The 21,820-nt window shown below is 42.9% G+C and overlaps 1 protein-coding gene across 1 annotated transcript in view; it reads right to left on the bottom strand.

Annotated features, from left to right (window-relative positions):
* LOC118084387 (connector enhancer of kinase suppressor of ras 2-like) overlaps positions 1-21,820 on the bottom strand; it is a 315,789-nt gene that overhangs the window by 206,203 nt on the left and 87,766 nt on the right. Inside the window, exon 2 of the mRNA XM_035113863.2 lies at positions 16,103-16,266. Within this exon, the coding sequence (XP_034969754.1) occupies positions 16,103-16,266 (164 nt within the window). The remainder of the gene's footprint in view (positions 1-16,102; positions 16,267-21,820) is intronic.

Here is a 21,820-nt window from a genome sequence, read left to right as displayed (position 1 = left end):
AAACTGTTAAATAAAATAGCTTGTAACGAGTGCTAATTATACAGGGATGAGTTTTTAAAAGAGAATTTGCAAGCTTTCAGGAAAACTGAAACACGCAACAGGAGAAAGGCATGCTTTAAATATATTTTGTGTTGTTCATTAGCAAATATGACACTTAAGAGGTTACTCTGGTCCATTTTATCTCAGGCCAGTCAGTAGCTGAGCAGTAGAAGCATTTAGAAAATCCTTATCCAAATGTTCTACATGTGTGTAGATTGTTGTCTAAGAACATAAAAACAATTTTCAGTAATGGCATCTTAATGGGAGTTCAGTTCACAGCATCTGGAAAGTGTCGGGATACAGTTTTTCTGGCTGTGTGAACAACACCAAACATCCTTGGGCAGAGGGAAGGACATAGGTAGAGCCCTACTAGGTCAAGGCCAAGGCCCTTCTAGTCTAGCATCCTATCCTGACAGTTCCCAAAGAGGTGCCTCCTGGGAAGCTCACAAGCAGGATCAGACCGCATCAGCACTTTGATCCCCTGTGATTCCCAGCAACAGGAATTCAGGGACAGACTGAAGAACTGAGTATGAACTAGCATAGAGAAACATTTGTGAGGCTGAAAAAAATTCATCTGAGTTTGGTATCAGCTCAAAGAGGGGCTCACTGCTATGACTAGCCTTCTTGTTCCTGCTCCCTGTCTGTTCAAAGAAAGAAATAATTTTTTTAAAAAAACTAAAAAACACACACCCATAACTTTGCAAAGGTAGATTTGCAGTGTTGCCTAGGAAGAGGGATTGGCTGTTAAACCACTCTGGGAACTATTGCTCTTTGAGAGGGGAATAGGGGTCCCCTAATAACTCTCAAACCCCTTAGCAAACTATAGCTCCCAATATTTTTGGGCCATTTTAAGTGGAATGATACTGCTTTAGATGCATAGTGCAGGTGGGGTTGCTGTTGCGCCTTCAATATCTTTTGCAAAACTAGCTCTGAATCTGCATACATGCAAGTACACACACTCCACCTCAGTACCATTTGGCTTCTGTGCAATCTGGTATTTCAGGAACGTTACTCTTTCTCATTCAGCTGAGAGATGAATGCCAGAGAAAGGAAAGGGCACTACAGTTGGAGCTGACTGATGAATTGAAACAAATGCACACAACAAAACTCCTGACTGATGATGCAACATCTTCACTCATCATTATATAAAGTTCATGATATTTAAAGTGAGTGTTTTAAATAACACAATGAAGCCAGCCAGGACTTTTGCATCCTGCAAACATAATTCCTCTGTGTGTTGAGAAACCCTACAATGTAATTTGGCTTTTCTGTCTTTCTTTTTTTTAATGAAAAAAGCACATCATATGTACATTTCCAAACGGCTCTCATCCATAGTCTAAATGGTGCTGTCATAAAGCAGGACAAAAACTCTGCTGTTCAAAAGAACTTTGTTTATTGCTTTATTTTTAAGGTTGTTTGGAATGGAGACATTTGGGGAACTGGATAAAGGATGTTTAAGCCCCATACATTAGAGACACATTCAAAGCACCTGGCTTCCTTTAAAAAAGCATCCTGGGAACTGTAGCACGCCCCTTTCAGAACTACAATTCCCAGCACTCTTAAAAAAAATACACTTCCCACAATTCTTTGGGAACTGTATGCTCCCATCACAGAAATAGAGAGGAAAAACACAAGGCAAAGATAAGCATGCTTGCATATTGCAGAATTTACTTTGTCTATGGGTCGCTAGTCTTTAGGGACCCAAGAGAATAAACACCTTTGCATCCACCCACAGATAGAATGACAAGCACACCTATTTGTTCAACTTTTGAATTGCTTTCCCATCTTTATATCATTTGTAGACCATTTCATGAATTCAATGCACAATCTGCATACCTGAATAATCCCTATCATGTAAAATGACTGATTTGTATCACAATCACCCAAATGCACACTGTTTTGTTTCTTCCTGGTGAGAGACACTGTAATGTAGTGGCTACTGAGCTGAACTAGCACCTGGGAGACCAGGCTCTACATCTCTACTCAGCCATGATGCTCAATGGGTGATCTTGGGCCAGTCAACACCAACATGGACTCCTTGGAGAAAAAAGGAGGTATATAAATCCATGCATAGATAGATAGATAGATAGATAGATAGATAGATAGATAGATAGATAGATAGATAGATAGATAGTTCAGTGGTACCTTGGTTTGTGAACAGTCTGGTTTGCATACGTTTTGGATTACAAACACATCAAACCCGGAAGTGTGTGTCCTGGTTTGTGAACTGTTTTGGATTACAACCCATTTTGGGGGGATTGCGGACAAAAATTTTTGGAGGCCCCATTGGTGAAAGCGCACCTTGGGTTACAACCTGTTTTGGTTTACAAATGGACCTCTGGAACGGATTATGGTTGTCAGCCAAGGTACCACTGCACATGTGTCCAATATGACATCATTAATTTACAAGAGGGAGGCATTAGAAGGCTTGGGTAACCCCAAGATTTGCAGAAGTACAAACTATTTTTGAGGTGGGAGAATCCTAATGCTGGGGAGAGATGACCCAAAATAGGCCCGTGCAGACTGAGGATGCCCAGTGGCCACACAAGGCTAACAGACTGTTGGAAAGAGGGAATGGAATCATGAGTAGTAGCACTCCACACTGTAACAATGGATGCATACACACCATGCATTTAAAGCATGGAGCTTCCACCCAAAGAATCCTGGGAATTGTTTACCCATCACAGAGTTACAATTCCCAGCTTGCATGGAGATTACGTTCTAGGCAATTGCATGTAAAGCTGAAATTGCGTACAGTCAGAACAACCCTGGAACCAACCCCACACGACCATCCCTACCTTTCCGAAGCTGGTTCACAAAGGGGGCCTTGACCCCCATACAAAGCAGAGAGCTTTTAAGCTTTCTGCCTTGCTTACTGAGTCCTGAGAGACTCTCATGGAAGCTTCCTAGAAGGAAGGTAAGCAAGGAAAATCCAGCGTGGAAAGGGCTTTAAAGCTCTCCACCTGGCGTGCATTTAATTTGTGCGATTTCAGCTGGCCGGCCACTAAGCGCGTAAAATATACAAGATTCAAGGATATATTCTAATAATGGTCATGCATTCCCTTTGTCAAAAAAGCTGTGGTTTGTGGGAGGAGAATTGTTTCTGACTGTAGCAATGTGGTGGAAGATCTGCTTTGCATGCAGAAGGTCTCCTGTTCAACCACTGGCATTTCAAGGTAGTGCTAGGAATGCCCCTCTCTGGAACTCTGAAGAGCCACTAGCTCACTGCCTGAGCTAGATGGATCATTTTCTAAAAGCCAGGATTTGGAGACAGATGTCCAGGCATGGCAAGCAGCGATTTCCTGTTAAAGCAAAATATATGACGATGGTAATGTTAATATGCCAGCTCTCATAGTGTTAAATGAGATGTAAGGGGAAAAGTCTAATAAGCAGGAAAAAGTCTGCTCAAGGAATCCCCCATGTCAGGTGTTATTCATGCCCTGCCAGTCTTGTCACTCCACAGCAGTGTTTTTAATTGGGTAATGATGATAATCACATACTCCGTGGGCAAGAGAGTGAGATATCTGAGTAAGAGGCAATTGAACCCAACATGACCTAATTTTCACAATGTCTTATCACAGAAACCCACTTCCATGTAATTTAACTTATAATTTTGCAGGGAGAGTGTCTAGTGGAATTACTATTATGTTGACTGCTAGAGTTACTACAGGGCAGCTCTCATTGTGCTGATTTCTAAAGCTCTGTTTATGTTGAGCTTCCACTGAGTGAGTGATGGCAGGTGTTTTGCAGAACACTTCAAATGCAATGGCATAAACTGTTGCCTTGCTCAGCCTTCACCAACCTGGTGCCCTCCAGCTGTTCTTGGGACTACATCATCCCCAGCCTTCAGGCATGCTGCCCAGGGGCTATGTGTCCAAAGCACATAGAAGCTACAATACTGGGGAAGGCTGGTCTGGTCTATTACATTTATGTTAGTGGCTCTGTACTTTATTAGGACAATGAATCATATCCACCTAAAGGGCCCATTGAAAAAGTCTAATTGCAGGGGAAGGACTTCGTTTGGACTATCAAGGAGCAAACCTTTCCATCTGCTGTGCCTCAACTCAAGTTTCCAGTGGAGATACAACTCAAGGTGGTGGGCATGAGACTCTCCCCCCCATTTGAACCTCAGAGAAAGCTGGTGAGGTAAGTGATTCATGCATTAGTCATGCTCAATACTTGATGATTGCAATGAGCTCTGTGTGGGGCTACTCTTGCACTTTGTCCAGCTGGTGCAAAATACTGTGGTTGGACTGCTGACAGTGACAGATTAACGCCAGCTCTATAACATGAACTGGTCACCAAGGGGGCAGGTTCAAGGCTCTTGTATTAATTTACAAGGACCTTAACAACTTGGGTCTCTGGATCCCTTAAATTCCTGCTTGATCACTGAGATCTTTGGGGGAGTCTCTGTTGGTGGCCACCCATGGCTCAGGCATGCAGCCTAAGAGACATAACTGTCTATCAACTGAGATCACACTAGCATACTCTGTTGTTGAACTTCAGACACATGAAAAAAGGCTTTCTTATTCCTGCAGGAATTGTAAGGTAGTGTTCATGTACTGTCTTATGACTTTTTTAAAAAAATAAAAAAATTATTATCTGTATTTTACATGCATGGCTTAGAAATGCTCGTGGTTAAGCAATATATAAATGCATAGAATCATAGAATCATAGAGTTGGAAGAGACCACAAGGGCCATCCAGTCCAACCCCCTGCCAAGCAGGAAATGCCTTAGGCTGAGAGACACGTTAGGCTGAGAGACAGCAACTGGCCCAAAGTTGTCAAATTACTTCATAGCTGAGTGAGGATTTGAACCCTGGACACCCAGCTCCTAGTCCAAAATGCTATAGCATACCTGAGGAATACCCTCAGATCAAAGGGCAGCCCCCTGGTGTTCTTGTACTTCCTTATTACTACATTAGAATATTCCATGGGGCAGCATTGATTATATTAAGGAGTATTCATTTTAATAAAAGATACTGCTGACTTCAAAGACACTGCATTAGATTCTGAGCAGCTGCTGAGTTTCTGTAATGCAAAGCTTGTAGGTAATGCAAGAGAGGCAGCTTTAAATGTATTTTGCATCAAATATTAGCCTAGCAGGCTGAACATGCACAACTGTAAAGGTAGCAAACAACAACAACAACAACAACAACAACAACAACAACAAAAACCCCAAGGCTGCTCTAAATTATAGAAAGCTGGCACAGCCTAAAGGCAGGAAAGAAGCAGCAGCAGCTGTGCAGAATACAAAGATGATATGGCCCTGTCCTCTATTTCCATGAGTTCTCCTTTGTATTTCAGTCTGAGGCTATGTACACATGATGGGCTTAACACAGTCTGTCCACCCACCCTAGGCTGGCCCAAGATGATTTGGCACCTGAGGTAGACCACGAAATGCGCCAGCTCTGGAAATAAGGGGAGAGTGAAGATCTACACTGGGAACAAAGTGGAGGAATGAAATCCACCTTATCAGATGGAATCCAACACTGAATGACAAGGAGGCTGGCAAGGAGGCAACAGATCCAACCTCCAAGGAATGCACCACAGGTACTGATGGCAGTGCAGCAACAGCAGCAGGCGATACATTTGTTGAAGACTGGATCTTCTGCTTCTGGGGATCCTGCTGCCTGAGGCGGTCGCCTTGGCTTGCCTCATGGGTGGGCCAGCCCTGTACTCCTCCTGCCCCTGTGTTTCAAGTTGCATATTTGTGTTGCTGCACATACTGGGGAGACGGTGGGGATGCCTTAACATTACACATATTACTTGTTTCGCTGTGTTTGCAGCCCCCCAAATTCCTATCCAATGAAACTGTTATATGCCCATGAGCTGCCATTTGCACATATGCTACAGCCATCTCAAAAGTACACACCTCAGCTTAATAGCAGCTCATGGTTTGAAATTGGATGGAAGTTACTTTGAAGCATAAAATACCAGTAAGAATAGTCATCCACATGTCAACCACTTCTCTGAAGAAAGGGACTATCCCAAATAAGGGGATATCTTTGGTGGGGTGTTATGTTCCACCAAAGCTCACAGCACTGAGCAGCAACTATGCTCAGAAGGCTTGATTGTCCTCTTCCTCAAATCTAAGATCATAAACTGGGCATCTTGTCATCCCCCCCCTTTCCTCTAGACAAATTCATGAGACTTCCAGATATCTGCAGGGGAGGCCACAAACCAGAACACACCAGTAATCCTTATCCATTGTAAGTGAAACATGAACATACTTTATTAGCCTATTTATCATAAAGTGACATTTATCAGGCTTAAATGATGCAAAAATGACTTAATTGGGCACATCCATTCAAATGAGAAATAATGGTAGCAAAACCAAATATCCTGCTATTTTAATTCCCCTAGGGAAGCCAGCAATATTAAAAAATAAATAAAAAGAAGTTGTTACAGCAAGGAATACCGGTACGTGAAGACAAATAGAGCAATAATTTGAAATAACCACTGGATTTCCTTTAAGAAAAAAAATGAAACAGGATTTAACAGGAGTGCTAGCAAGCTGTTGCGATTAGAATGTTGGACTAGGACCTGGAGGCCAGTGTTCAAATCCTCACTCAGCCAAGAAGCTCACTGAGTGACACTGGGCCAATCACCAACTCTCAGCCTAACCTACCCCACAATGTTTTTGAGCTGATAAAATGAGGCAGGGGAAGGACCATGCATGTTACCTTGAGCTCTTCACAGAAAGGTGCAATATAAATGCAATAATAAATGAAACTAGAAATAAACAACTGAACAACTGAAGGCTGTAGTCCTATACATGTTAACTCAGAAACATATCCCATTGAATTCAATTAAACATACTCCCTCCCAGGTAAGTGTGCATAGGGCTAAAACCTAACAGCATAATCCCAGGCTTTTTTCCAGAATTAAGTTCCATTGAGTTCAACATATAGGATGGCAGCCTTAGGCTTCTATTTTCCTGGAAGTCAGCTTAAATGAACTCAATGGGATCCAGACATAAATGTGGGATTTGTACTCCAAGATTATTTCCTACTCAAGAGAAGTAACACTCTTTCCTTAGCTGGTTTTGATGAACTAAAGAAGCAAACTGGCTGAGAAGCAATCTAAGAAGTGCTCCCATCTGTCATTTCCTGACACTGTGTAGTTCTGAGAAAGAAAAGGCTTGAAAGGATGAGCACTCTGTGTTTGTTTACAATAAAACAACATAAAAATAAAATTTACATTTTAAAACAGAAGAATATTGAAACAAGCTGTGTGCCTTTCAGTGTTTGGGGGCTGTTTGAAGGCTCTCACTTCATAGTACAGGTATTGCATTCAAGAGAGCAGAAGTGTGTTGGAAAGCTCCTACCATCACTGTCAAAGGAAAAACTTAGACACAGGTGTGGGGCTCAATGACTTGTAATTATTGTGGCTCTTTAGAATCTTGTACCTGGGGAATATTTGCTTTTATCCTTTTTCAGATATAGAATGGCTCCCCCAAGACCTGGGTTGGGCACATTCCTAGGTGCCTATATCCAAATTTGAGGGAGCTGGTATCAGGCTATCATTTTGCATTTTTTGAACGGCATTGGTCTTTCATATTGATGAACAAACACCAGCATGAAACAAGAAGTGCTCTGGGGTACAATCCCTATAGGGCTTTTTGCAATCGAGCACCTGGAAATGATTTTTGCAAGAGGATCAATGTGCAAGTTTTTTGTACAGATGAGTAAGGTCCGTATATCCTAAAGCAAATGGTGTCCAAGGAAAGAAAAGTCTTTGGTGATGCCTCCTTTCTATTTGTTAACTTTTGGATTACCTTATTTTTAATTGCATTGTATCCTATCTCACAACTCAAATGCAGAATCTGCATGCCTGACTTGTTCCTGTCATATAAAATGACAGCTCCCTGTGTGCAAATGTGATTAAAATCACTCACATACAGTGTTTTCTTATAATGGGCATTGATGTTGAACATTTTCTCAAAAAATAGTAGCAACAATATTAATGCAATGCCTGCTATGCTTGTCACTGCTGCTCACTTTAAAAGTGAAGATGAACCGTCTATACTATTTTTGTTTCCATTGTTGTCATTTACAAATGACTAGCATAATTTAAACAGAATTACAATACCCTAATATAAACATTTTAAACATATTGTTTGGAAACACATTGCAAATTTGGAGAAGTGCAGAATTTGAAGGGAAGCTGTGTTTTGGATCACACTGAAAAGTGCAAATTGGGCAGTTTCTCATTAAAATACAAACAAAATCAGTTTCTACCCAATCCCTATAACCACTGGAAGCTAAACCAGACAGGACGGAGACATTATCTGTTTGTTTGTTTGTTTTTGCAACAATTATAATGTATTTATTAAAGATTTTCTCAAACAACAAAACATACAAAAATACAAAACACACAAAGAAAATTACAAAACATAAAAAAGAAAAGACAAGAATACAAAAAGAATACAAAAAAGAAAGAATACAAAAATGCAAAAACAAAAATTCTAACTATAACCCTTATTTCCAATCTATTGACTTCCTCATTCCACCTCCTTCTGCGGTTCTTTACATATCCTCCGTAGTAAACTCTAAATCTTATATAAATTCTAATTATTACTTTAACTATACCTTAATTCTTTAATCTTTTATATCTTATCCTTTATATTCTATCTAGATCTTACTTCTTAATTTAATTGTCCTTAACTTCTATCAATACTTATTTCACACCATTGTATTATCCAGTGTTTCTCAACCTTTTTTGGGCCACGGCACACTTGTTCTATGAAAAAAAATCCCACGGCACACAACTCTGTGCCGCCCTATATTTAGTTTAGTTTGGAGGGGAGACGTAAAGCATGCCACTGAAGAACTGCTGCGCGGTAGCCAGGCGGACCCACCAGGCGCAGAGCCTGCGGAGCGAGCGGGGACACTTTAGACGGCACGCACAGACCCCAGGCGGGCAGACACGGGCGCGCAGCTGCCGCCGTCTCCCTCCCAGCCGCCCCAGGCAGCCGCCGCCGCTCTGGCCCGGCGAAGGGAAGCCCTGCGCAGCCTTCCCCGCCTGCCTCCTCCTCCCCAGGCGGCGGCGCCCTCTCTGGCCTCTGGCTGGATGCCGACTCTAAATTTTTCCGCGATGTGCGGCGACGAGAAGGGTGATTTGCATTGTCACGTGCCTGGCGGCAGCCAATATTCAACACTAACCCGCCGGAAAGGAAGCCGGCCGGGTCACGACGCGGGTGCTCGCCTCGCGTCGTGACCCGGCCGGCTTCCTTTCTGGCGGGTCAGCGACGTGACAATGCAAATCGCCCTTCTCATCACGGCACACCAGCCAGCGTCTTGCGGCACAGTAGTGTGCCGCGGAATACCGGTTGAGAAACGCTGGTATTATCTACAACCTCTATTTTATCTCCCTCACTTCCACTAATTCCAATCTATTATACGTTTATTCTTTAAATAAATTTTAAATTTCTTCCAATCTTCTTCCACTGCTACTTCACTCCGATCCCGGAGCCCCTCCCTTCCCTGGAAAACATTTCTCTGGGTGTCCCGACCAGTCCCTTAATACAATCCAATTTCAGACCTTTTTAATCCATCCATCAATTAAAAACCAATAGATCTTTCATCCCACACCAACTCTTGTCCACTCCAACCCATGCTTCTCTCCCACCCTCCCATTCTGTTGTACAAATTCTTTAACACATCTCCTGCGCCAATTCTCATTTTTTGCACCTTCCATTCCCACAACTTGTCCATTGCATGGATGGCGCTCCCCTTCTCCCGCTAGAGGAGCGCATCTCCATGCCCCTTCTAACTCATTTGCCCAAGCATCATAGTGTCTGTTTGGGACAGGTTCTCCCTCTCTCACTAGGAAAACCTGTTCCCAAATGTCCTCCTCTTCCAGAGCTTGTTGGTTAAAATCTAAGTCCTGTGCTCCCTCTCTCACTGGTTGCCTCAGGTTCCTATTCTTCCACTCCTCCTGGATTTCTTGTTCTATTGTGGTAAAGTTCTTAATTTCCATGTCTTTTGCTTGTGGCTTCAAAGTTTCCTTTGGTGGTGGAAAATGCTCTTCCTCTAAGCTGCATTTTTTTTATCTTTGCGCAGGTCGCATAATATTTCTTGGGCCAGCTCCAACAGCTGCTGTATCCCAGTCTTATCTAGTTGTAGGCTCTGTGTTTTGTCCTGCTGCATCCTTTGTCTTCTCATGTTACAAGCCTGGCATGGATTGTTGTGCTCGAGGTGGTGCTGTTTCTTCTTCTCTCTTTTTTGACTGGCTGAGTCCCAGAGGGCCTCTCTTTTGGAGCAGATTGCAGCATGAAGACACAATCAATATACTTGTAATTTCAGGGGTCTCTCAAACAAAGTCCAGTCTCCCCTTACCCCAATTTTGGCGAGTCTCCAAATTACCGTTCAGGAGATATTAAAAAGTCCAATAGTCGGCTGTAGCCTCTTGTAGTTACTTTCGGTTTTGTCACAGAAGGGGGGGTGACTTCCCGTCCCTTTTTAAACCCCGCTCCACGTCCAAATTACTTTAAAATTTTAATCCTTTTGTACTCACGAGGTCCAAATGTTAGATCCAATTTGGGAAGGATCCAGTGCTTAATTGGTTTCGGCTTGTAGCTGCGCCAGGCAGAAGTAGCGTCTACTCAAGAGCCCTCCGTCTTCCACTCGCCCCACTCTCACCCCCTCCGGAATGGAGGCTTGGGGGGGGGAAGGCAAGGAGACAGGATTGGGCTCCGCTGAGACCACGTCTTCCACAAAGCTCAATGTGGAGTTTCTTCTCGGGGGTTTGTGTCGCTCTCACTCCCCCCCCTTCCCTCTGCCAGGCAGGGAATCTCGGAGCCCCAAGATTTCCCCTCCGATCGCAATCGCACTGAAGCAGAAGTCGGAGGCATTATCTGTTGGGACCCATTCAGTTCAATGTTCATTTCTCATGAGTAATGAACACCAGGATAAGTACTGAACAAGTAAAAATTTTAATTAAAAAAATGCCATCCCATTCGCCACTAACGCAGTGGGGGATATAACCTTTTCTAGTTGCAGCAGAGCTGATTTCCATGCTTCCTAGCTGACAAAATTTTATTCCCAGAATGACAACCTCTTGTTCTGGGACATTCTATTAAAAACAGGGCAAACACTAACAGGAGTCATTTTGAGGGGGTGATGGCTGCTACTTCCCCAACCACAATGTTTCACAATGAAGAAATGTCTGGGGCATTCTGGGAAAATAAAACTGTATGAAACAAGAGGCGGGCGGACACCCAAATCAATGCCACTACATGTGCTAGAAAGAAGCCAAACAAAAATAAAAGAAGAGGGTCTTTGGAAATGAATATGAGTAACATAATGAATGGGAATGTAATGAATGGGTAACAAAGCCAATGTCATCTTAATGAATGAAGAACAAAATGAACGAGGTCTTTAATAATAACAATGAGTGGAAGTACAAAACAAAGCAAATTTCTTCCATACACTTATGTGTAAAGCAAGAACTGAGAGAGTGGCACTCTGGATGGGTTGCTTAATGAGGCCCAACATCTGTCAGACTCTGCCAACCTCTTGCACTGACTCACCAGGCACTGCCACCAGCCATGAACCCCACTCCCCTTCATTTCAGTGGGAATTTTATCAGAGCCAATGCATGTTCCCATTTAATATAAAGAGAATGCAAAGTGTTCTGAACCTTAGTGGTTGAAATGATGCCTCTGGCGGCAACTTCTAGGAAGCATCAGTGGCCCTTTTGTAAAGGTAAAAATAACCATGGTGTATAACATGTCTGCACACCTTATGTGCAAACATCTGAAGCTGCTCCAATCAAGGAATTAAGCTTCTAATATTTAAAATGTGTTTTAATTTTTATTTTATAACTCCCCCTCTCCAAAACTAGGCTGCTCTTTTAGTGGCTTTCTCCTTAGACTGCACGTAGCAGACAATGAGGGCAGGCTAGGGAAGAATAAAGGATAACTAATCCAGTGATATTGAAACGCTGGGCTGTGTATGAGTCAGAGCACATCTGGCAATGTGGACTCAGTAAATTAATTTGGATATGCACCAATGGACAGTAATCAAGCTTTATGTCAGCCAATAAACAGCAGTGTAATGAAGTACAAAAGCTTGCATTAGGTTTAATCACACCAAAGTTCTAGGCGCTTTAGAACTTAGCTAGCAGTGAGGCCTAAAACAAAATGAACACCCAGGTGTTTGCAAAGAGAACAGTGTATTCCTACCACCAACACCAAAACTAAAATATTATTATTCTAAGTTGTATGCATTTCTATTTTTCCCATGACTCTGAAGCAAAAAGGAGAAAAGCAATGACACAATTCAGTGTGTCATAAGTGGTTTATGTCAGAGTGAAACGTGATTACAGAAATTAAAAAATACATTCTGCAATATGTGCAAATCAAAGACTACACAAGCAAAATGGGAGGAAATGTCACTGCTTTCAAGAGCAATGCATTTAGCCTTACTGCATACAACCATACAAAGGTTTAGCTGTATAAAATCTTTTAACAGTCTGGGATGCAGAAAAAGTGGAATGCTTTTAGGAAGAAATTGGGATGTAAAAGGGAGACAAGACAGAAAGAGAGGGAAGAAGCTTTATCTTCAATGTGCACTACTCCAAATATACTTGCGAGGCAAACTACAATGACACTGCTGCCTTTTCACTGGTGAATTAGCGCAAAATGAATTGGAGAAGAGATGGGAGTCAAAATGCTCTCTCTCTCCCCCCCCCCTCTCTCGTGATAATACCAGAACTTAGAAGCCATCCAAATAAAACTGAAGGCTGGAAGAGTCATAGCAAATGCAAGATCATACTTCACACAATGTAAAGTGAAACTATGGAATTCAGTCCCACAGGAACCAGTGATGATCATCAACTCGGAATGTTTTAAAAGTGTTTTAGACAAATTAATGGAGGGTAAGGGTATCAATGGCTACTAGCCACAATAGCTATGTTCTTTCTCCACAACTAGAGACAGTGCGCCTCTGAATACCACTTGCAGGGGCTCGCAGGTGGGCAGAGTGCTATTACACCAGCACAAATTTATGGGGAAATAATTACAATAATCATAACAATAACAATAGCAAATGTACGCAGTGCATTACAGGTTGTGTTAAAGGATTGAATGTCTGCAGCGCACCACAGAACAAGAATACAAAAACAAAATACCAGGTCTTGTCAATGTATTTTTCATTTCACTATTTAGTAAAACTGGCACCTAGTTCATAATAAGGTTTTATGTTTGCCATTACACTGCATTGCCCCCCCCCCCTGCTAATTGTCAAGTCAGAGCTTGGAAAGACAGAAGCAAATGAGATATCATTATCTCTAGCCTTTACTTGTAGTGAGCTACAAGGTCAAAGTCATCTAGAAAGAGCAACTCTTTGATAAGAGCTGCCAATTGCTCTTTTGGCTCATAAATATACACAGAGAGAAAGATTATGGAGTTTTCATGAGCAGAATCTTAAGTTCTACTCCAAAGGCATTTCATAGTTTCAATGGTATTTCATAGCTTCATGATATATTACATGGTGCAGGGCAGAGAAAGGGGAAAGTCCATCAAAGAGGTCAGCAACTGTGAGTTCTTGGGCCAAATCTGAGCCAAATCTGACCCAAGAAATAACATCTGCTCTCCAAGCACCAGTGGGCAGCATTTCTTACTATGGGGACCAGAAAAATGGCATTTTATCCCAGAAGACACAAGTCCCTGTTGATTCTCTTTGATCTTTCAGCAGCTTTGATCTTTCAAGCATAGCATTTTTGTGGAATGTATGTCTGAGTTGGGAGAGCTGTTTGACAGTGGAACAGACTCCCACAAGAGGTGGTGGACTCTCCTTCCTTGGAGTTGTTTTTTTTTTAAAGCAGAGATTGGATGGCCACCTGTCATGTATGCTTTAGCTGAGACTCCTGCATTGCAGAGGGTTGGACTAGATAACCCTCGGGTTCCTACCACTCTGCAATTCTATGATTCTATGAACACCCGCATGAAACCACTGAGTGGCGCTGTCCGGAGTTTTGGAGTCAGCTGTCAGCAATCTGCTAATGCAGCACGACTCTACAGTGGTGCCTCGCTAGACGAATTTAATTCGTTCCACGGGTCTTTTCTTATAACGAAAAATTCGTCTAGCGAATCCCATAGGAATGCATTGAAATTTTTTTGAATTTTTTTCCCCACAGGAACGCATTAATTGAATTTCAATGCATTCCTATGGGAAACCGCGATTCTCTAGACGAATTTTTCGAAAAATGAATTTGTCTAGCGAGGCAACCTCCGCTAGAAAAAACCCTTTCGTTAAGCGGAAATTTCGTTAAGCAGGGCATTCGTTAAGCGAGGCACCAATGTGGCAGTGGGTGTCTGACCTTGGTAAAGAACTGGCTGAGAGCTTAATCCAGATAATTCAGTGGTGCTGGCAGTGGGTGCTTCCCTAGCATGTCCCTGCCATTTCCACTTGAAAAGAAAAGAGGAGGTGGCAGCAGTTGATGGGGAACATAATCTCTGCTAGAGATCCTGAAGAGCTGTTGCCATACAGCTTAGAAAGCCAAGTGCACAAATTGTCCAACCTGCTATCAGGGCTGGAGTGTTCTATTTTGCCGCTCGAGGCAAAATGCAACCACACCCTACCATCACTGCGCCCACATCAGTGCTGACATTGGTGCTGATTTCCGGCAGGATCTCGCCAGAAATCAGCGTTGATGCCAGCTGTGGAGGCCATGAGGTGGCCATGAGGTTGAGAAAAGCTAGGAAGGAAGGGGCAGCCAGCTGGACCAAAGAGATGATTAATTGGAAATGCCAGAACATGCTAGGGAGAGACCCACTAAGAGCACCTCATTCTTATCTGGTTTAAGCTCTCCTCCTATCCATCACCAAGGCCAGGCTCCCACTGCCACAGCTACTGATGTAAAGGGAAAAAAATACAGCTGTGTGACATCAGCATGTTGCTGACAGGTCACTCCAAAACTCTGGTTGACACTACTCAGCAGTTCCATATAGACCAGGCACATCCAACAGGTAGATCGCTGGAAGTCTGTGGTAGATCACTGGTGGAACACTGGCTCCCCCCAAAGAAGCTCAACAACTTTCTCTCCCCTAATAAAAGATCCACATTTTTGCCCTGCACCCCCAAAAACGGTCCTCCCTCCTCCCTAAAATAGTTCAACAACTTTGACCTGAACCCCCAAAAAACAGGGCTTTCCTTCCTAAAAAATTTCAACAACTTTGACCTGAATCCCCCTAAAGGGGGTAGATCACTGCCAGTTTTTAACTCTGTGAGTAGATCGCAGTCTCCTGGGAGTTGGCCACCCCTGATATAGACATTAAACAGCATGGGGGACAAAATAGAACCCTGTGTCACACCACCCTGAAAACTCCCCAAGCATCAGCCTGTGAAGATGGCTATTCAAACAGGACTGGAACAAAAACAAAGCAGTTCCACCCACGCCCAACTCAGACCTCCTCTCTAGAACAATACCATAGTCAGTTGTTTATAAAGCTGCTGAGAGTTCAAGGAGGATCAACAGGGACGATGTGGCCCTTAGCAGGTAAATCCCCACAATGCTGGCTTGGGGGAGCCATTCAGCGGGGCGGGGCGGGGCGGGGTGACAAGGCCAGGCCAGGCTCTGGGGCTGAGACCCCTGGCGGCAGGCAGGGCAGAATGGGGATCCCTGCGTGGGGTGCCTGGTTCATGACCCCTAAAAATTGTGTGCTGGGGGCTACAGCTGACCTGTCATCCCCCCCCCCCCGCTACACCCCTTGCCTCACCTAACTTTAGGATCATTTTTGGATGTGACTGGGCCTGATTCCCCATAGTTGACCTTGGTTTGATGAGATTATGCTGCACCTTGAGCCTTGATCTCTTGGGTAAGTGTTTTGCTAAAAGTTTCTATTTTTATTTATTTATTTATTTCATCCAAGGACTGAGATCTGGGCCCCTGAGGCACCCCCCTGGATCGCAATAGAAGCTCCAAAATTCAGACAGTAAGAATTTCACAAGCATCCTTATGACTTGATCTGCTTACCTGTACTTTGGTTTGAAAGATACACAGAGATCAACACGGATCAATACGGAGAGCATTCCAAGTAAATAGGTCCACTTACCAAAGCACAGAGCAGATCCACTGCTTCCAGGATGAGCTCTTGGTGACCGATTCGAGTGACTCCCAGCTCTTCAAGTTCCTGATGAGTAATGTGTAACAACTGTTCTCCATTGATCTTTTCCCTCTCAAAGTTCTTTATGTATTGTTGAAGGCAGTCATCAAGGCCTAGGTTCAAACAGCAACAGGAGCACTTGATTAGGAATATATAAAAAAAGCGATAGCATACTTTGCTGCCTCATTGTCAGCTCACTGTTTTCATCTTGGTGGAATATAAAAGCCTATGTTCTTTTAAGAAAAGAACACAAAATGGAATGATATCATTTCACACCTTGTGCACTGGTACACATTTTTTATATTGCATTTAATGTGAAATTGAGTGCCATATCCCATGGCTAAGAACATGGGGAAACAGTTCTCTTGACTTGTCCTACGGGGCCATGAGTTGAGCAACACAAACAACAGAGAAGCTGCAGCCAGTTTTGGCTTCCCATTACATGAGTATCCCATACCCACATGGGCAATGCTCACACATCTGTTTTATAGGCACAATCTTATACGATTTCCCAGTCTAGGAGTGGGGAACCTCAATCTGAGGCAGGCCCAGATTAAGTTCTGGGGTTTAAGTGATTTGCTTTTCTAGGGCCACAATCAAGGCTTGCCAGGCTTCTGTGGTTCCTGCATTTGGTAACCCCATCTGTTGTGCCTTTCTTAGAAGCAAACTCCAGGGACTTCAGGTGAACTAAACATGAACAGCATTATTTAAATGCAGACACGAAGCCTTACTCACTCCTAGGCCTACAGGCCCACACTGACTTCCTCCCCCCACTCATCTCTGTGGGAAGTAGGTCCCTTTTCAAGTAATTCCTCTTGGCCTAGGAACTAACTACAGTGGTATCTTGGTTCTCAAACGCTTTGGTACTCAGACAACTTGGAACCCAAACACTGCAAGCCCGGAAGTAAGTGTTCCGGTTTGTGAATGTTTTTCGGAAGCCGAACGTGCTCCGTTTTGAGTGTTATGCTGGGGTCTGTCTGTTTTTGCTATTTATTTTGCATTTTTGTTTTTGTGGCTCTTTTTGTTTTGTTTTTGTGACTGTGGAACCCAGTTCAGCTGCTGATTGATTGATTGTGTGACTGCAGTACATTGTTTATTGCTTTCATTTTATGGCTCAATGGTCTCGTTAGATAGTAAAATTCATGTCAAATTGCTGTTTTAGGGGTTGTTTGTCTGGAACGTTTGTAGTATATTTGCAGAAACAAAGAAAGACCATAGACTTGATGGCAGGATTTAAATAAACACTCGCATCTTTATCAACAAAAATATGTAGAAGATGAAGAAATGTTATAGTGTACTCTTTAGAAACAGCAGTGTGAAATAGGGGGAAAATAAATCAGAAATGGAAGTTGGGGGGAGCCCAGGAGGGGAGGGAAGAGGGAATGTAACATGAATGTGATGGATATGTGATGTATGTAATCATTGAAAAAGAAAATGGAATAAAAATTTAATAATAATAATAATGTCTGGAACGGATTAATCCAGTTTGCATTACTTTCTATGGGAAAGCGTGTCTTGGTTTTGGAACGCTTTGGTTTTGGAATGGAGTTCTGGAACTGATTAAGTTTGAGAACCAAGGTACCACTGTATATAGTTAATACTGTTGTTATTTATATGGTGGATGGGCCATGTTGGTTTCCCCACAAATGTTATGTTAGATGATGTATTGATGTACTGTATGACCCCCCCTCCCCTTCCCCCCCTTGCTTTATGGTATCTCGTGTGTGTGTGTGTGTGTGTGTGTGTGTGTGTGTGTGTGTGTGTGTGTGTACCGTATTGCTGTAAGTTGCTTAGAGGCTGTCTGGTGACAAGCAACTGTAAAGTATAATGGATAACATAAATAAAATAAAATATACTCGCCCCAAGATTCTAGCATTGTAATGCACTATACATGGGTCTGCCTTTGGACATGAGGTGATGCAGAATGCTGTGGCTGGGATGTAAAACAAAAACAAAAAACCCACACATTACAGATCCATGGTAGCCATTCCAAGATGGAAGGCAGAAAATATAGCATAAAACTCAGGAACACATACACTCCAACACTTCTATTTAACTAACTATATTATGATTTATTTTGACAATTTCTTGACTTAATTATTTTCCTCTCCAAACAGTGTGCAAAAATCCTCAATACACTGGGGGGAAAAAATCAGTTAAAATTATAAAATGAAAATTCTGTCCAACGCCTCCTGTAATTTAATTTTTCTTTCTTTCTCAAAGGGCTATTTAAACAGACACAAATGTCTTCCAGACCATGTCTCCCCTTGTTTTTCTAGCCTCTAAATGTGGCTTCCCAAACCCACTCGCTTGGACACATTTTGCCTTTTGTCGTTGTTGCTATTTTACATTCTCCGTTCGCTTCGCAAAGTGCTCTGTGTTGTGGCAAAGCAACGGTGAAGAGATCGGGCCATGCCGTGCCAGCCATGCAGTTTCAGGATCAGGCATGAATTCTATAATTACCATTTCCTTTTATGATTATCTAGACACGGGCTGTGTACTATAGGCTTTATGGAGGAAAATAAATCTAGTGTGCCATTACAATGAAATCATCTCTAACTATTTCCTACCATTATGGAAAATTAGCAGAGGTGTGAAAAGAAAAAGAGGAAAACGTTTACTGCTGGGTTCCTTCTCCACCCCTCTCTTCTGTTTCTCCAGGATATATTTAAATAATGTTCTGTAAACAATGTCACAAAGGCGTGGGCAAAATGCAAAAAGTCCCAACTATTTTTGTTTTCTGGCCCTGTTCCTTGTAAACAGCTGCCTCTATTACGTACCTACTTTTGCTTTTTACACACTTTGAATAGGCCTAGCATTGGCTACAAAACTGAGCTGCTATGAAAGTAGAGCTGTAACCAACTAAGTCCTGCTTAGAGTTATGGATGGAGGAAAATGTATTTTAAAAGTGAACCAACCACATCCACACTTTCCAAAACAATATGTGACCTGAAACAGTTATCCTCTGGAATTTGCACTTATCCAGATTTTGTGAAGGAACATAGGAGGCACTGTGGTCTAAACCACTGAGCCTAGGGCTTGCCGATCAGAAGGGCAACGGTTCAAATCCCTGTGACAGAGTGAGCTCCTGCTGCTCGGTCCAGCTCCTGCCAACCTAGCAGTTCGAAAGCACGTCAAAGTGCAAGTGGATAAATAGGTACCGCTACAGCGGGAAGGTAAAAGGCGTTTCTGTGCGCTGCTCTGGTTCGCCAGAAGCGGCTTTGTCATGCTGGCCACATGACCCAGAAACTGTAGGCCAGCTCCCTTGGCCAGTAAAACGAGATGAGTGCCACAACCCCAGAGTCGTCCGCGACTGGACTTAACTGTCAGGGGTCCTTTACCTTTCTAAATTTTGTGATGTTTCCCAACAACAAGAGCAAGTTTACCAAAAATGAAAAGGAATATATCAGTAGAAAATAAAATACAAAAAATGTATTGTGATAGGAGAAATTGCTTTGTAAAAATGTGCACATTTCTCAAAGTTGGATACAAAAATATGCTTATTAGAAGAATATTTAGCAAAATCTGCTTTCCTACAATTTCCACCCACGAATATCCAAATACTATTATGATAAAAAGGTAAAGGGACCCCTGACCATTAGGTCCAGTCGTGACTGACTCTGGAGTTGCGGCGCTCATCTCGCGTTATTGGCTGAGGGAGCTGGCATACAGCTTCCAGGTCATGTGGCCAGCATGACAAAGCTGCTTCTGGTGAACCAGAGTAGCGCACAGAAACGCTGTTTACCTTCCCGCTGTAGCGGTACCTATTTATTTATGTTGGGTCACAGCTTGGAAGATAGCTTGGCCATGAAAGATATCGATCTCAGCACAGTGTTCATGGCCAACAATCAACTGGGTTCCTTGGCCTTTTGTTCTTTTCCCTTCCCAACATCAGCTTAATGCTCTACCCGACCCACAGCAACCCTCACAATCCGAGTGACACCCATATTCCCCATCCTTAAATCTGGACAATTTGATTTGGGCCTTGGCCAAGTCTGGTGCACAACCCTACTTCAAACTACTGTTCCTGTAAACTCAGAGGCACACAGTTGAATGTGAAGGCAACGTGAGTGAAGAGAAAATAAGGTAATACTATATATTTAAACAACAATGCAACAACGCAGCAGTTAAATTGGGGGAGGGGGCATTCAGAAGGATTTCCCCCAAAGTCCCCTTTTGTGCTCTCGTCTTGCTCTGGGATAAACCAAACAAGTGTGTCGTGCTCCGATAAGGAAATTATGTGTAGCTGGTTGATCTAAATATGCCTCTATGCCAGGTACATCTATTATGAAAAAGCAAAACTGGCATTTTTTATGACTCAGGCTGCTCTTTCATAGATCCCCAGGGCATGAGCCTTTTTGGAAAACATTTACTTAATGGTTCAAACAGTATGGCAGGTGACAATGCAAAGAACACAGAAAGTCACTGATGAAGAACCCAGCTGTCTTGTAATGTGACAGTACACAGTGCATACAAAAGAAAGGACGGCTGAATAGCATTCTACACAAGCCTATGCGTGATGGTGAACATTGTGGCCCATATTACCAATGTCTTCCAGTAATTTGGCCACTGCCAGTTGAGGAGATGGAATGGAAGAAGATAAAAATGAATCTTTTTCTGTGGTGCTTTCAGCACAATGCCCTTCTGCTCTAGCAAATAGCTATACACATGTCATGGTTAGTTGTTGTTTTTTAAACGATTTTGCTGTAAAGCTCTGAGTTCCATTCCAATTCCAGCATAAACCTAAATACACTCATAGGAATAGTGCCACCATGAACATTTCCATCAAAAGTCTGTCTGGTGGCTCCTTGTTCCTCAGGAGACCTTCCTAAAAAAAATTCTCCAATTACTCTCCAGCAGTAGTAGTCCAGCTCATCTTGAGGAAGAAGATAGAGACAGACAGCATTCTTCTTTTTCAACCAGCCCCGTCTTCTCTGCATCCTGGGAAGCGCCATAGCTCAGAGGTAGAGCAACCACTTTTGCATGCAGAAGATCCTGCTTCAATCCCTCACATCTCCAGAGTAGGCTGGGAGAGGTCTCTGTATGAAACTCTGGACAACCATCAGTAAGTATAGACAATACTGTGCTAGGAAGATCAATGGGCGTACCAGAGCAGAGGAAGACTTAGTGTGACCTGTTGTTTTCTTCTGAAAAGTTGGGTTTTCTAATGCTATGACCGATTCCCATTGTCTACATTTGTGCCCCCAAATGATCCTTATCTGGTATGAGGACAGGGATGATACTTGCATACAGTGGCCCTTTGTTTATCTGTGAAATGTATTGCTTTCTTGTGTTGAACCCACCGTATGGATGTACGTAGGGGAAAGAGGAAGATGAAAGTTAACTGCAGTTTCAAACTCCTATGCATACCTGTAGCTTGTGCTCACTGGGAGGCAGATACCATCAGTTGGCTCAAAAATATAGATGCTGGAGGAAATACAACACCACTCAGGCTGGAGATAAGTGTAAGATTCTCAGAGTGCATTTCCTCCCAAACTGCTTTGCTTGCTGTAGCTTTAATCCTGCCTCAAAAGCTGGGCAGCTGTAATGAAGGCAAGCAAGGGACCTTGTTTCTCTGGTGGTAGTCAGGGAGGAAGGAGCCTTGCTATAGGAAACAATTGGCACAAAAGTTCCAACATATGGCTCAAGATAGCCAACCACGTTAGC

Source organism: Zootoca vivipara, chromosome Z, assembly GCF_963506605.1.
Source record: "Zootoca vivipara chromosome Z, rZooViv1.1, whole genome shotgun sequence".
Lineage (NCBI taxonomy): Eukaryota > Metazoa > Chordata > Lepidosauria > Squamata > Lacertidae > Zootoca > Zootoca vivipara.
The sequence above is the reverse complement of the archived record's forward strand: the minus strand, read 5'-3'. Positions and strand labels throughout refer to the sequence as shown.